The sequence below is a fragment of the Symphalangus syndactylus genome, chromosome 19 (genome assembly GCF_028878055.3).
Source record: "Symphalangus syndactylus isolate Jambi chromosome 19, NHGRI_mSymSyn1-v2.1_pri, whole genome shotgun sequence".
Lineage (NCBI taxonomy): Eukaryota > Metazoa > Chordata > Mammalia > Primates > Hylobatidae > Symphalangus > Symphalangus syndactylus.
The window spans coordinates 18,752,393-18,768,477 of NC_072434.2; the positions used below are offsets into that span (position 1 = coordinate 18,752,393).

General features: G+C 49.0%; 1 protein-coding gene and 1 long non-coding RNA gene across 19 annotated transcripts in view; one reads left to right on the plus strand and one right to left on the minus strand.

The window, feature by feature from the left end:
- Window positions 1-16,085, plus strand: part of PLEKHA6 (pleckstrin homology domain containing A6) — a 159,068-nt gene that overhangs the window by 96,866 nt on the left and 46,117 nt on the right. For 17 of the 18 annotated variants that reach the window (XM_055234245.2, XM_055234246.2, XM_055234253.2 and 14 more), the window contains 5 exons: window positions 6,226-6,306; window positions 7,299-7,413; window positions 12,710-12,814; window positions 13,476-13,548; window positions 15,977-16,077. In XM_055234245.2, the coding sequence (XP_055090220.1) occupies window positions 6,226-6,306; window positions 7,299-7,413; window positions 12,710-12,814; window positions 13,476-13,548; window positions 15,977-16,077 (475 nt within the window). Of the gene's footprint in view, window positions 1-2,567; window positions 4,051-6,225; window positions 6,307-7,298; window positions 7,414-12,709; window positions 12,815-13,475; window positions 13,549-15,976; window positions 16,078-16,085 lie in introns of those variants that run through there. The other variant, XM_055234256.2, reaches the window with a different exon arrangement.
- LOC134731884 (uncharacterized) lies at window positions 173-2,421 on the minus strand. Its single transcript, XR_010114577.1, has 2 exons — window positions 2,189-2,421; window positions 173-520 (listed from the first exon to the last, which is right to left on the minus strand). It is a non-coding gene; the product is annotated as an uncharacterized lncRNA (long non-coding RNA).

Consider the following 16,085-nt stretch of genomic DNA (forward strand, 5'->3'; position numbering starts at 1 on the left):
CCACCTGCAAATACCTAGAAGTGCTGCCAGGGCCTGACCCTCTTTGACTTCTTCTTTATGTGGCAGCAATAGGTAGGAAAACAGAGGGCCTCTGATGAGAAGTGGCTAGGAAAGTGTATTTTCTCCTGGAAATGGCAGGGGGAGCTTCAGGAATCAGGTGCATGAAGATGGCTGGAAACATAAACTGAGTTGGTTTTTAATTGGGACAGGATGCTGGAGCAGATAAGCCTCCTTGAAAATAATGATGAGATCCAGATGGGGAGGCACAGAGCAGGAGCCCACCTTCTCCCCACCTTCCCCTCCTCTGTGGCAGCAGAAATCCTCTCTGGAGCATGGACAGTCTCGGCTTGGAATTTGCTAGCTGGGAGAAAGAAGGAAGTGGGAGGGATGGGACCCCCTTTCCACTTGCCTCGCATGCAAACCTCTCTCCACCTAATGAGCTGTAATGCTGGAAGCCAAGGCGTCCTCAGGATGGGGAAGCCGGGCCAGGGCTAATTCTTTGTCAGCAGATTCTCAGGAGCTATGGAAATAAAGCAGCTTGGTGTACAGCAGATAATCAAGAGAGGCCCAGTGGGTGGAAGGAGTGGAGTATTTCTCCAGTCGTTCAATATTGATCCCAGTGGGGTTCTGGGCGTCCAGCCTGGGAGTGTGTGTGCATGTGCGTGCATGTGTGAACATACATGCCTGCAAAAGATCGTGAAACTTGGATTAATTTTGCCACTCTTGTCAGTGGAGTGCCAGGTATACTGCACGTGGAGGCTGACCCTCCAGGGGGATGTTTGCAGATGCAGCAATGCAGAGTTATCTCTATGTGAGGCACTGTAGGGGTTCAGGATGTCTCTTGAACTACAGGAAAGCTTTAAATAGGTGCAGAGACAAAGGCCTGGAAAAATAGAGAGGATCTGCTTCTTTTCTTTGTAATTTATTGGTCTTGGGACTTCCAGAGTGCCTGCCCCTGGCACTCCCAGCCTGTGCCCCATACACGATCTTCTTAAGCCTGGGACTATGTATTTTTCATTTTTTCGCTCCTGCATCTGGCATATTTCTTAATTTGTTTTTAAGTAGAATGATCATAGCCATTATCTCTTCTGCAAAAAATTGTCTACATCTTGAAAGTTTACAGCTATTATTTCATAGAATTAGTATATATGCTGTTGAATCGAGCACTATTATTTCATATAGTTAGAAGGTACCTCATTTACACACGAGAAAACTAAGGGCCCAAGAAATAAAGTCACATTCCTAACTCAGGTTGGATCTTGGACTGAATGTTTGGTCCTGCCATGTTTGTTTCCACTGATGGCACTGCCATCAGGGCCACCCTCATCGTGGATAAGTGACCACCTACTGGACCACTCTGGAGTTTAGGGCTGTTTCTACCTCCACCACACAATCTCCTTTACCACCTGAGATTTTCCCTTCTTTTGGGTGGAATTTGAAAGGTCCATTTGGATATGTATTCATGGATTCATAATCATTTGTCCTTGACAAATAGAAGCCTTTTGACATCCCAAAAGGAAGGAGAGAGGAAGGAGAAAACGGATTACCCGTCCTTGTTTCCCTTTTTAATGTTCTGCCTCTTGTAAGTTCTTCTTGATGTCTAACTAAAATGAAAATCTGCCATACTCTGCAGTTTATTGGCAAAGGGAAAGAACTGCTGCTAGACATTCTGTGTGCAGACTTAATTCAGAGGATTTCAGAGCTCTCGATGAGCAGGGGAAGCCCCTGAGCCTTCCTTCATTCCTACTCCCTTGTGCTATCTTTACAGGGCATAGGAGAAGTAATTTAACTTGCAGCTTAAGCAAAGGCTGTGGGAGGCCCCTGAGCTCAGCTTGAAGAGAAAGGGGATATTTTTGCTTTCTAGAGGAAGAAAGCTCATTTTCCCAAAGCACCCCTACCCCCTCCTCCTTCTGTGCAGATGAGCTTAATTTTCTTCCCCTCCTACTGAAGGTGGATTAAAGCCAAGCTATGTATTCAAGGGGGAGCTAGGCAGGGAAGCTGAGTGAGGGGGCGAGGGGGCAGAAGCAGAGCTTCTCTCATGGAGAGGAAGTAATTAATTTTAAGAGAGAGCTAAGATAGGGAAGCCCTTGGTGATAGAATGTCAAACTCCAAATGCAGGTGGTTAAAAATTAAGTCAGGGCTGGAGAGTTTCTATTATTCATTCATTCAACAAATATTTATCGAGCACCTGTTATGTATAGGCAGGAACCTCAAGCCAGCATCAGGAGAGGGCCCAAGCAACTGGATTAGGGACAGGGAAAGGATGTGATCTGAAAACCGAGGCCTCCTGTCACCAGGATAAATCATTTGCAAAAGTCCCACGAAATAGCTGAATATATTGACCTTCTGGATTTAAGATTAAGCTGTTTAAATATCAGCAGCGGTTGACCCCAGTTATATCCTACCAACTTGTCTCATTATGGGTTAAATAATAATGTCGTCCATTTGCTTTTCCATTCACTGATCACATTATTCCCCAATCAAGTTCTTGCTCGATCCAAAAAACTAGATTAGCCCCTTCCTTTCAGTGTCTGTTGTGACATCACAGAATTGTCATAGCAACAGACTGTGATGTCAACAGACTGCCTGGTGCTGCTAAAAAGAACCACGTTGGTCAAAAAAGGAATCTGTCATGTGAAGACAAAATGGAATAATATAGAAAGCCAGAGGAACTGAAACGTGATATCAAAAAGAACATCTTGGCAGAATAAGATAACAATGGGTCTGGAGCCTCCTTTGCTAGAACTCTTTACAGAAAACCAAGGAACTTAATGAGGACTGATTGGAGAACAGGCTTGCCTAGAAGCAGGGGGATGGCAGCAATGACCTTCGGAAGGCCCTTGCAGTCCAAGGATCCTAAGACATGAAGGACATTAGGAAAGGGGGGAGCACTGACCATCTTTAGCCGCTGAAGAATTCAGGGGAATTAACATCGATACAAACCTCCTTGCTTCTGAGCAGATCTGACAGTCACCAGCTGGAATGTATCATCTCGTGTCTGGGAAGATTTTCAGCCATAAACACACAATGACCCCCTCTCAAGCCCCATTTGCTGCCCTCTTCCTTGCAAGCCTTGAGAGGAAGCTCTCCTTTAATATTGCCTGAGCAGCCCCATCCTAGCCACCAGCTCTGGTTCCACAACATCCACGCCCATCTGGTCGACTTGCTTCTCATCGGTAGGACCGCCACACAGGGAGGGAAAGAAACCCCATGCTGTCTGAGGGGAGCAAATCGGAGGGACAGGGGCAGAGGACCTTCATTCATTATGCTCCTGTCCACACAGAAGAAGGCTGGGCAGGCTGACAGAAGAAGGCTGGGCAGGCTGACAGAAGAGAAAGGAGACCTGCTCAATCAATCTCAGCTTCTCAGCAGCGGCAGCTATGACAGCAGATGAATCTGGAGCTTCATTTAACCCTTATGCCCACAGGATCTGAAGGACCTCTGAGAAGCAAGTTGATTTTCTGCTCAGGAGCCTGTATCGTGGGTTGAGAAATTGGGGAGGCAGGAGGACTGTCTCCCTACAGGTCGGGCTGGCGTGAGTTTCAGTCGTGCAGATGGGAATGCAGCCCTAGGCTCCTTCACCTGCCCAGCTACTCGGCGTCCTTAGCTCACTGAGGTCAGACTACCTGGGAGTGCTACACCTGCTCTGTGTATGCCTGTCTCTCCATTTCAGCATTTTCTCCTTGGGACGCTGAATGGGGAGGATCTCATCCCCTCCTTGTTTATTCTGCCTCCAGTCCTCTGACCAGTAGCATTCTGGCCGAATACCAGGAAGCCACAGGCCTACTAGGGCACCTAGGCGACCCCTACCACCACCCAAGGAGAGTGCCCTCCTGGTTCTCCAGAGCCAGAGCCAGGAGGAGGGGAAACTGCCAGAGACTCTGCCACCGATCGCTCTGCATCTCTGCCACAGCCTTACGAGTTGGACCAGAGGACTTACTTCTCAGAGGCATGGTAGGATCAGGGTGGCCGGCGGGTCCTTTGAGGCTGCCAACCTGGGGACGGAGCTGCCAAAAAGATGTTAAAGTTTCGGGCTGATCGACGGGTCAGGTAGGGATTTCTTCCACGGATCATGAGCCAAGTCAAGTCAGAGCAAGCTGAGTTGGCAGCTCATCCTGCTTGGATCCAGGGGCTTCAGAGTGAGGGGTCTGCTTGAGATGACCTGGAGAAGGAAGCATAGTTAGGTCAATGGTTGCTGCATTGCAGTGCTTGTGAAGGGGAAGCTATTTTGAAATTGGTAGTGCCGGGATAGAATGAGGACGTCATTTGTAGGGGTTGCTGGGTAGGAAAGTCTGGGGCTGGGAGAGATGTGCCATTCCCTAGAAGTCTTGTGATGGTTGGCAGCAGACTGTGTGCGTACGCTTCTGTGTGTGTGTGTGTGTGTGTGTGTGTGTGTGTGTGTCTGTGCCAGTGCCTGCAGGGAAGATTCCAGCAGTTACCATCGGGAACACACAGAGCAGAAGGAGACTGGAGGGTCAGGGCAGGGGGCGGGTGCCCTGCACCACTGAGAAAAAGCAGACAACTTGACACCTCAAAGGACACCGTAGTTGCCACAGACTGCTTGCCCCCAGACCACCAGATGGGACAGATTCAGAGGCAGACAAGGGTAACTGGAAACAGTTGCCCTTCCTTGCAAAGATCCCCTGTGATTAAATTGAGGAGCGTGTCCTTGTTGGACCTGGGAGGGAGGTGGGAATAAAGTTTGGGAAGTGGGGAGTGGATTATCAACGTGCTAGACTCAGAACCCAGGCCTGGTGGACACGTGCCCGATTTTGGGTCCTGGCTGGCAAGCCTGGGCTGCGAAGCCCAGATTTCCACATAGACTGTAGGCACTGCCTGCTGTGCTTTTATCTCCTGCATGTCTTTGGATTACATCTGAGCATGATAGCTTTGGAAACTGAAAAAAACACTCTTTGATATTATCTTTAGCCTTAGCAGACAGCCCAAGGGCTGGGATGTGTCCTGGTCTATTGAAAGGGGGCCCCGAAAAGGTTATTTTCCTTCTCTGATGCAACTGAAGGGACTAAGCTAAGATCTTCCTCTGCTGCTGGCTGACCTGCCACTTGTGAAGCAGAGCCGGCCCTTTGCTGTGGGTGTGCTTGAGTGGCCCTGTCTCCTTGGCCTCTGTCCTAGTGCCTGTTCCTTGCGGTAGTTTGGCACCTACTCTGGGTTCTCACAGTATTTCTCAAGGGGGATGGGCGAAAAGGCCCTTAACTCATCTAGTCCCTCCACTGGCTGAATGCTTGAATCTCCACTGCTGCATTCTTGCCAAGCAGTCACCGCTTACCAGATCCATCCAGGGGTTGCCATTATGGCTTAGACCGCTGCATCAGCCCCTCTGCGCTCTGTCTGCTGCCTTCCTCCCCATCTCCCCTGAGAGCCTCCTGGGGAACTGTCCTGACACTCAGCCAGCCGGAGGAGCCACAGCAGGTCTTCCCAAGGAGACTTCACGATGCTGCTCCCCATCTGCCTCTGCACCTACCCCCCCACCCCCCAAGCCCTGGTTCCTGCTCCCTTCTGCTTCCTGGCAGGCCATCCTCACAACACCCTGCCCCTCTCCTGGCCACAGCATCCCTTAATGAGATTGGACTGTTGAGCCAGTACTGACCTTCATGCCTGACAGCCCCTGAGGTCTCAATGACATCAAGCAGCCCTTAGACAGGAGACTCTGGACTTCGGGTGTGGGTGGGTCCAAGCCCAAGCTCAAGAATGGAGTTTTTTGAGCTTCCATTTCCTTTTAAGAAAGAGACAGAGCATAAAGCAGGAGAAGGAGGAGGAGTCCAAGGTCACAAGAAAGTCTTTTCAGCAAATAATGGGGGAGCTTTTTTTTGTGTGTGGTTCACTGGCAGACGCCGTTCCTGGGAGAGAATCTGCCATGCGTGAGGTCCTGATGTGCTGAATTGGCTGTTGGAACCCCTCTTCCCCACACTTAGGATAACCACTGAAAGAGTTTAGTGTGGCTTATTTCCAGCCTCAGAGAACTCTACTAAGTAGTTAGTACTGACTAGTGGGAGGTGACCAGGCTTCATTTCTTCCTTCCCCCACCCCGCCCCCACCCTTATCCAGATGTCAGCCCAGGCCTCCCATGGATGCCCCTGGAGGACAGAGGCACAAGCTCCTTACATGATCACCTGTCCCTGTCACCACCCAGGGTCTGTCCACGCGTTGGCTTTTGTCTCTGCCTTCTTCATCTTTACCACAGCTCTTCTGTTTTTCCCTCTACAGCCACAATGAAAGACGGAACACATTTCTACACCCAGTGACTGGCCAGGTCCCAGAGGAAAACAAAAAATTTGACTTGAAAATGTAAGTGTGTCCCCTACTTGCTGTTTGGCCTTTCTGCCCTTAACCACTACCATCCTACCACCTCCTTGCAGCTGGAAAGCAGAAGGCAACAGGGAGGGGAAGGAAAGCAGAAGGGCTTTGCAGTCACTCACCTCGGTTCTGAGGACTAGAAGCATCTGTGACCCATCTGGCTTGACAGCCGCATCCACTTTTCCTAGGGTCTAGCAAAAGCCAGGTTGGTGCACCCCGCAGGTTGAGCTGATGGAGTAGAAGACAGGCGTGAGGCTGGCATAGCACCCAGGGGCCTTTGAGGGAAGCACTGAGAAAATCTGATACGATCATGAGAGCCAAATGCTAATTCCTCTCACTGTGGATCCTGGCTCACCAAATGAAAGGAGAAAAAAAGAAAAGAGGATAATTAATCTACTCTCATAGGCCACTAGGCAGTTGTGTCTTTTAAAGTAGAAGGAAAGGATTTCTGGAGCCCCAGGGTCTAGACTTTTAAAATAAATGTCCAGGGCTGGGAACAGGTGGCTCATGCCTATAATCTCAGCATTTTGGGAAGCTAAGGTGGGAGGATCACTTGAGTCCAGGAGTTTAAGACCATCTTGGGCCACATAGTGACACCCCGTCTCTCTAATAAAAAAAAAAAAAATTAGCTAGGCATGGTGGCTCATGCCTGTGGTCCCATCTCCTCTGGAAGCTGAGGTGGGAAGATCACTTGAGCCTAGGCGTTCAAGGCTGTGGTGAGTCTTGTTGTGCCACTGTGCTACAGGCTGGGTGATAGAGCAAGACCCTGTCTCAAAAAATAAATAAAATAAATGTCCAAGATCACTGACATATAATTTCAGAAAGGCTGAAGGAGTGGCTGAGGTGACCCCTCAATGACACTCAAGGATCTAATTTTGTGCTGATGCTGAAACAGTGGGTGGCAGGGTGTGGAAAAAGGATGGGCAGTTTCCATTGTTTCTTGGATCTCACCAATCTCTTTTTTCTGGTGGACTTGAAATCAGATCAGCCTTGGACATGTCCAGTAAAACAGGTGGGAAACGCCCGGCTACCACCAACAGTGACATACCCAACCACAACATGGTGTCTGAGGTCCCTCCAGAGCGGCCCAGCGTCCGGGTAAGTCCAGCCCTAAAGGCCAGCTGTTGAGCTGGAAATGTCTTCAGTGCATGTTTAGTGGGATCTCTGGGAATCCTAGGAAATTGTAGCCTGTCCAGCTATTTCTGCAGGCTCCAAGAGTAGGCAAGGTGACCCAGGAAGAGAGTGGAGAGTAGGAAGGGAAGAGGGCTCAGATCAGAGCCTCGTAGAAGACCAACATCTAGACCAGGAGTTCTCAACCTCAGCACTGCTAGCAGTCGGGGTTGGATGATTCGTCGTGCTATGAGACTGTCCTGTGCATTATAGGATGTTGAGCAGCATCCCTGGCCTCTGCCCACTAAATGCCAGTAGCACCTCTTTTCCAGGGGTGACTGTCAACAATGTCTCCAGACATTGTCAGTTGTCCCTTGGGGACAATATCTCCCCAACCTCATTGAGAACCACTGGTCTTGAAGAATAGTCACGAAGGTCATGGTGATTGAGAGCTCAGAGAGGGGGAAGGAAGGAAGAGAGCCCCAGGAGAAGGAAGTCTAGAGAAGAATGTTGCGAAGAGGGCCAGGAAGACAAAGGCTGAAAGTGTCCTCTGGGTTTAGCAGCAATGTGGTCATTGGGGACCCTGACAAGGGCAGTTTGAGTGGTGTGAGAAGAGCAGAAGGCAAGATGGAGAGGCAAAAGGGGGGATGGGAGAGGAGATGTAGGAAGAGCATAGCATAGAAACTGCTCTTCTAAGGAACTAGAAAACAAATGGTAGTATATCATCACGTAATGGAGCACTTGCCAAAAATTAAAATGAACTGGAGCTGTATGTATTAACAAGGATAAATCCTGAAAATATAATGTTGAGTAAAAAGCAAGTGGCAGAATATGAGAAATATGATATCACTTATGTAAATGTACAGACATGAAAAGCAGTACTACATATTTATAGGAACATCTGCAGTAGAAGTGCATAATCACGGACAGAAAGACTAATTTTGGGTCAGTGGTTGCCTCTAGGGAGGAAGGAAAGGTAATGAGACTGGGGAGGGGCTTGAGGGAGTTTTAGCTCCAGTTGTCTTGTTTTATTAGGGAAAAACAACATGAAATGGTGATCATCATATTATTCCCTACTTTTCTGAAATGTTTGAAATACTTCAAAAAAAGTGTTTTTAAAGACACATGACTGTGATGGGAAACGGAAGGGCAGGGAATGGAAGCTAGAAGGTAACGCAGGACTGGAGGGAGGTTTCATTTGTTGGTTTTGTTTTAAGATATCAGAGGCGTGAGGGGAACGGGCCAGTAGGTAGTAGGTTCAGGAGAAAGAGGACAGCCAGTAAGTCACATTTCTATGGAGACAGAGGGAGTCAGATGCAGAGGTGCTGTTAGACTGGATGGGGAAAAGCCACCTCTTCCTGAAACTGCATTAAAAAAGGCGTGTGAGGCTAGGGAGTGGGTGTCTAGGAAATTAAAGAGACTCTCACATGATGTCCTCAACTTGTGCGGGAAAGTAGGAGGCAGGGTTTTCTCCTGAGAGGAATGGGGTGGGTGGGGAAGCATCAGGTGCGGGACTGGGAGCTTGAAAATACGTGATACATGTGCCACATTTTCTTAATCCAGGGAGGGGGGAGGGATAGCATTAGGAGATATACCTAATGTAAATGACGAGTTAATGGGTGCAGCACACCAACAAGGCACATGTATATATATGTAACAAACCTGCACGTTGTGCACATGTACCCTAAAACTTAAAGTATAATAAAAAAAAAGAAAAAGAAAATACATGATACAGGTTTGGGGAACAGGAGTGATGGTCAATGAAGGACACATGAAATGTCGCCCTATAATTTCAAAGGATCATCTGGGGCAGTCGAGTGTGATTCTGTGCAGCCCTAAATCTGCAGGGTTGCGTGGTTTTCCTCCAGCATGCTCATAGCCTGGCTGTGAGAGCAGGGAAGGCAGGTAGCTGGATTAGCCTCAGTTTGCCGAGAAGCCATGGCAGAAAGATAGGAGGCCAGGATATTCAGGAGTTAGTGGGAGGTTGCCTGGAGTGGTAAACTATGGGTGGCCGTCTCTAGGCCATGGAGAGAGGAGGTAGAATTATGAAAGTGTTGGACTGAGAGAAAAGGGAAGGATTTAGAGATTTGCATAGGGTTGTGGTGACTTCTTCCAACGGCAAATCTCAGTCATTATATGTGTATTTTTGTTAGTAATGTTCAGATAATAATGTTATTTCCCAATTGTGGGAGTACTTATAATAAAGGCCAATTTCTTCCTTACTTCCTTCTACAAACAGTTGCTGAGTACTTGTTATGCCTGGACACCTTGCTGGCTCTGGTGATAAAGAGATGAAAAAGACAAAAGTTCCTCCCTGCAAAGAGCTCATGGTGCAATGGAGGAGATAGAAAGCTGCATTGTGACAGATTTTAGGCAAGGGGTGTCCAATCTTTTGGCTTCCCTGGGCCACACTGGAAGAAGAAAAATTGTCTTGGGCCACACATAAAATACAATATCTGATGAACTAAGAAAAAAAAAAACATGATGTTTTAAGACAGTTTGTGTTGGGCTGCATTCAAAGCCATCCTGGGCTGCGTGTGGCCCGTGGGCCATGGCTTGGACTGTACAGATGCATGGAGAGTAGTGTGCAGCTAACCACTCAGGGGGATCCGGACTTCGTGGAGCGGGGGAGTCTGCAGCAAACTTTAAAGCATAAGTTGGGATTTGACAGTGGCCGAGGGAAGATGGGTCCTCCCCCAACGCCAGGGAGCACACTGCAAAAGGCATGGGAGGATGGAGAGAACCAGAGGCAGGGCCTGTCTGGTGAAGGGGCAGAAGGTGGGTGACAGGCCCCGCCATATCTCACAAACCTGTCCTCTGTGCTGTGCTGAGGAATCCAACCTCTCTCTTAAGTGAGAGTACAAGAGTGAAATAGGATTATTTGTGTTTTGGAAAATAAACGTTAGTTCATTGTACAGGGTGGACAGCAAGAAGTGATGAGGACCTTTAAGACAACAATAGTGGAATTCGAGAGGCAAGAGCAGATTTGAGAACTATTAAGAAGACAGACTCATCAGCCCTGTATACACATTTGTGTAATGGAACAGGAATGAGGGATCCGTGTAAGATAACGTGGAGTTCTGGGGTGGGTGGCTAGGTGGCTAATGGTACCATTCACCAAGATGAGAAGTACAGAACAGGCTTGGTTAGAAAGAGAATGAGTTCGGTTTTGCACTTACTTAATCCTGGCAGACAAGCAGGTATAAAATGGGTTGAGCTGGAAGACAGGTCTTGGCTATAGCTTAGGGAGCTTTTATCATATTGCTCATAGCTCAAGCAGTGGGTATGGATGAGGTAACACAGGCACAATGTAAAAATGAGAAAATAAAAATAAAATAATAAAAGTGTGATTGAGGCCCACCAACGCTTGGAGAGTGGAAGTAGAGGAGATTGAGAAGGAGTGGCCACAGACGGAGGTATTGAAAGGGAAACAATAGTCTTGTAGAAATCCAAAGAAGAGTTCCAGGAAAGTCAGAAAGGTGAAGACTGCCCAGTGCTTTAGAGTGAGTGGCCTTAATTCCATAACAGTGCAACATCCATTTCAGAAAATAGGTAGAGGAGGTTTAGGAGCGCTGGAGGGAGAGAAAGTTGAGACGCTTCCCAGGAGCCTAGGACTGAAGAGTAAGTAAGGGCAGGTATTACCTCACAGTGGACATTGAGTATATTGAAGGGGGAGTTTGGGTATGTGTGTGGGAGCATGAGAGAGAGACAGACATTTTCAGATGGAGAAACTCGAGTGCATTTGCTAAGGAGAAGACATCAGTGGAGGCAGAAGCATCAGAAACATATTTGAGAGGAGATGATCAGTGGAGCTAAGTCTCAGAGGACACAACGGGTTAGAAGTGTTTAGCCTTGGAAGGAGGGCAGCACCTCTTCTTTTGACATTGGAGGGGAAGAGGCAAAGATAGTGTAAGGACAGTCATCTTCTAGGTAAGAGGGTGTGACATTGAGGGAGTGCATGTCTAATAGCCTCAAATTTCTCTGTGGAGGAGCAGGTCCACTGTCGGGAGGGCAGAGGCAGGGGAGGTCGGGGGGCTGGGGAGGATGGTGAGGGTGTGGGGTGGAGCTGCCATCTGGGGCTGAGCCTCCTGGGATTGGGACTGTGGCTCTGTGGCAACCTCATCTGTATGGCAGTGTGATTTTTTTTTTTTTTCTCCAGCAGCACCATAATCTGGCCATGAGTGCAGGGAGAGTAGATAATTTGATTAATTTGGAGTGCCATATTGAGTTTTAGAGAAGGTGAGGTAGGAAGACAATAGATGGGGTTTCTGAGAGCCCAGTTGATATACTCCACCATGGGGCCAGGCTTTGTAGGGCAGTAACGAAAACCGGGAGGAGCTGATGGATCCAGAAAAAAAAGACAAGAATTGAGGAGCTGGGGACCTCAATGGAGCAGAAAAGCTGGTGTTGAGTTAATGGAGTGAGAAAGCCCAAAGGGTGGAATGTTGGGATCAGAAAGCAGGAATCCTGGAAGTGAAGGTGTGAGGCGCAGAGGGGCTTGGGGTGCTGAGAAGATTAAAGTTGTAGCCCTGGGAGCATCGCTGGAGTGCAGATGGAGGATGCTGGAGCCGAGGACATCAAGGCTGTATAAAGTTAGGGCATTGATGGGTCATGCTCCTGAGCAAGGAGATTTTCCACAGTGATGCAGGACAGAATGAAGAGGAGGACTAACATCAAAACCCTTAGACTGAAAGAACAATTGAGAAGCGGACAGTGATGAGAAGGATTAAACAGTGGGAGATCAGGCAGTGGTGCTTCCAGAAAGGTGGACTATTGCCAGAGTGTGGAAGAATGACAGGGTCCACGTGGCAACACAGAGCTAGAACACCCGACTCTCCTCCTGGCTCTGTGTTATGTTGGGCACGAGACGACACACGGGACTACCAGAGCAGGAGGATGCAGGGAGTTAACTTCCAGAATGCACAGTGGAAGACAGAGGGAGTAGGAGGTTGGGAGTAGGATAGGCCAGAGTGAAATTGGAAATCTTATTATTTTCACCTCCAAAAAAAAAAAAAAAAGGCTGTGAGACAGGTAGGACTATTATTTTATTTTTTGGAACTATTATTTTGAGCCCTATTTTAGAAATGAGAAAAATTGCCAAAGAACTGAAAGACCCTGCTCTTGAGTTAGTAATAGATCCAAGATTCACACCTGGGCCCCTTGGTGTGAGGGCACCCCAGGATTAACCCTAGGGAGAAGCAGCTCTAGCAGGGGTGGCTCCCTTGCAGATAGAGCAGGAAGGAGGAGACTGGGGACCTAGGTCAGCTTCTCTCTCTGCCCCCAGGCAACTCGCACAGCCCGCAAAGCCGTCGCCTTTGGCAAACGCTCACACTCCATGAAGCGGAACCCCAATGCACCTGTCACCAAGGCAGGCTGGCTCTTCAAACAGGTGAGGCCACCCTGCTGTTCTGGCCACTGTAGCCTCCACCTTCTCCTCACAGAATGAGGATTCCTCTGTGCTTATGACAGGCCGTGTATTTTTTTTGGTATGTCCTCCTGCTGTCTCTGTGAATGAGTCTCTTAATTTTATAAAGGCTCAGAGAAACTGAGTATCTTCCCAAAATCACGCAGAAAAATTTGTGTCAAACTTGGGAACCCAGCCCGGTTTCCTGATGGACAGATGCAATGACTTAGAAACATGCTAAATCCCCAACCCCATGGGAACAACCCACTAGCTCCCCAGCAGGTCCCGCTTATTATGGTGGGGGGTAGGGGTGTCTCCTGCTAGTCTAGGGTCCACCAATTGGCACCAGATTGGCCTTGTCACTATCCCTGCCTGCCCTTCCACTCACTCATTCTGCCCATCTCTTGCCCCTGTTATCCTCCCCAGGGGAGGCACTGAATAACAGAACTGGAAGGTCACAGGCAATAATCTAATGTCAGTTCCTTGCATCTGAGGCCTCCAGGGGGTTCTGCCTTGCATTAACAGCAGAGCCGCAGCTAGGGCCAGGATGTCCTTATAATTGACATGGTGCCCTTTTCCCTGCATCCCATCTCCTCATCTACGTCCAGCTTGCAGCCCTCACATCTGCCTCTCCCATGTCCCACAGGCCAGCTCCGGGGTTAAGCAGTGGAACAAGCGCTGGTTCGTCCTGGTGGATCGCTGCCTCTTCTACTATAAAGGTGAGCTTGGCCCTTGGACTGGCAGGGATGGCAGGAAGCCAGGACCCACTACTCTTTCTCATTCTGCCATATCCCTGAGCTTGGCTTTGGATGGGCACCAGCAGGGCAGATCTCCTCACTGTGGTCCTGGCACCAGTGGCAGCAGGATAAAAACAAAGCTCACTTGTTCACTCACACACTCACTCACTCACCCATTCAGTTCACATTCAACAATGCTTGCTAGGTTTCAGGCAGAGTTCCAGCGATGCATTGGGTGAGCAAAGTGGTCATATGGCTGGTGAAGTCCTGGAGGAATGGGGAGAGAGGATGAGGACAAAGAGGAGGAGGTCACTAGTCACTACTAGTAGGTCACCTACTAATTGGAACTTGTGTGTGGCCTTTCCTCCTGTCCCACTGGAATGCACAGTCCCATCTGTGAAGGCAGGAACTTTTGTCAGTTTTGGTCACGGCTGTATCCACAGCACCTAAAACACTACCTGCCATTTAGTCGGTGCTCAGTCAATATTGAATGAGTGAACATGTCCTCCGGCTTCACCTTCTCTGCCGACCCCAACACCCTCTCCCTACTCTGTATTTTTAAAAGTTGTGCCAAGGCAGGCTGAGGGCACCAGCAAGGGTTGAGGTCAGTGATGGTGGCGCCATGTGGATGCAGGGGAGGAAATAGGCGTGAGGGATGAGAGGAGAGAGGGTACAATTGTTATGAAGCAGGAGAGGCTCTTTCCTTCACTCTCGGCCCAGGAGGGCACAGCCCTGATTTCCAGTCCTCCTGGGAGCAATTCAGTGAATCATTAACTTTGGCAAACAAAGGTTGTACCCAGTGACCCTGCAGAGCACTGCTGTTGCTGGTTGCTGTATTGCAGCCACCTGAACCCCAAGGAAGGAAATCAGGAAGGGGCTGAGCATACAGAGTCCAGTCCCAGAGAAAAGCCCAAGCAAGACTCAGGGAGAGGAATCTACCCAGGCCCAGGACCGAGTGCTGAGCCTCCAGGATATGGGACCACAATGGAGCCAGAGTGGGAATAAAACTGGAGGAAAATTGGGGGTCTCTGCAGAGGAGAGTCTTTGGGAAGCAGTGGGGGTAGAACCTCAAAGAGCTGAGAACCCAAAGGCTCAGGACACACCAGAATGGGGGTGACTGTTCACAAAGAGATGGACCCAGGACTCCCTTAAATGCTGGCGTGGACTCTGCCACACAGGGGCTCCATCTCTGGAGGACAAGAGCCTCAGCTCTCCTGAAGGCAGCCCTAGGGTCCAACCCCAAGTGCCTCCTACTACTCTGGTTTACCCCTTCCTCCAGGTACCATGCTGGGGTCCAAACAGAGAAGCTGATCTGTGGGCCAAGTATCGTGTAGATGTGATGAGTAGGAGGAGAAGCAGGGCTTGAGGAGTTTATAACCCTACAGAGGTTTCTTCTGAATCCTAGCCAAAGGCTTTTCAGAGTCCCCAGCCTGGGGAACAAATAGTGATCCCAGGGAAGTGGAGAGGGCCTTGCCATGGTCTCATAATTGTCCCCCCAACTGTCCCACAGAGCTCTCCCCTCCCTTTCTTGCCTCCTGCTTCCAGCTGGGGACCTGACTGGCCAATCCATCAGGTTCCTTTGGAGATCCGGGATGAATTATGTAATAGCTGGACTGTTAGCCCGATCCCAGGGAGAAGAGGGCCAGAGCACTCCATGCAGGGGTGCCTTTTCCTGTGGAGACATAGAACCTCAGTGGGGATCTGCAGCAGGAAAGGGCAAAGCAGGCTCGAGTGCCAGGGAGAACCTTAGAAAGAGTTACCCAGAGGCACCAGGGAGCAGAAGGTGGGATAGTCCACTCTAAAATGATCTATCCCATCACCTTGTTACATATGTCACTGCTGGGATGGTCTCATTTAGCGAGGCAGGATAGATAGGATAGTGGTCAACAATGCTAGCTTTGGAGTTCAGTTTTTGTGTTTGAAGACCAATTTTACCACTTGTTGCCTAAGTAACCTTGGGAAAAAATCATCTAATCTCTTTGTGTCTCAGCTTCCTTACCTATAAAATGAGGGTAATAATAGTACCTCTTCATAGGTTTGTTGGGGGGATTAAATCCATTAAGGCATTTCACTTAGAACAGTGCCTGAACGCTTCCAAAATATCAGCTGTTATTTCTTTATTTGTGTACTAGAATGCAAATTCCTTTAGGGTAGGCACTACTTCTCTCTTATTCACCTCTGTAGTCCCAGTGTCTGGAACAGCATCTCCAGGGCCACCACACTCCCTAACTCCAGGGAATGTCCTCTCGGAGCACGTGTGGTGGCCCTGAGTGCCTGACAAACAGGAGGTAAACAACAAATATGTATTGATATTTATCAGGGAGGGGCAATACACTCCTCCACATCCCTGGCGCACACGCACGTGTGCACACACACACGCACACCCTTCTTGTGCCTCTCTCCCTGACAGATGAGAAGGAAGAGAGTATCCTGGGCAGCATCCCTCTCCTGAGCTTCCGGGTAGCTGCAGTGCAGCCCTCAGACAACATCAGCCGGAAACACACGTTTAAGGTCAGTTG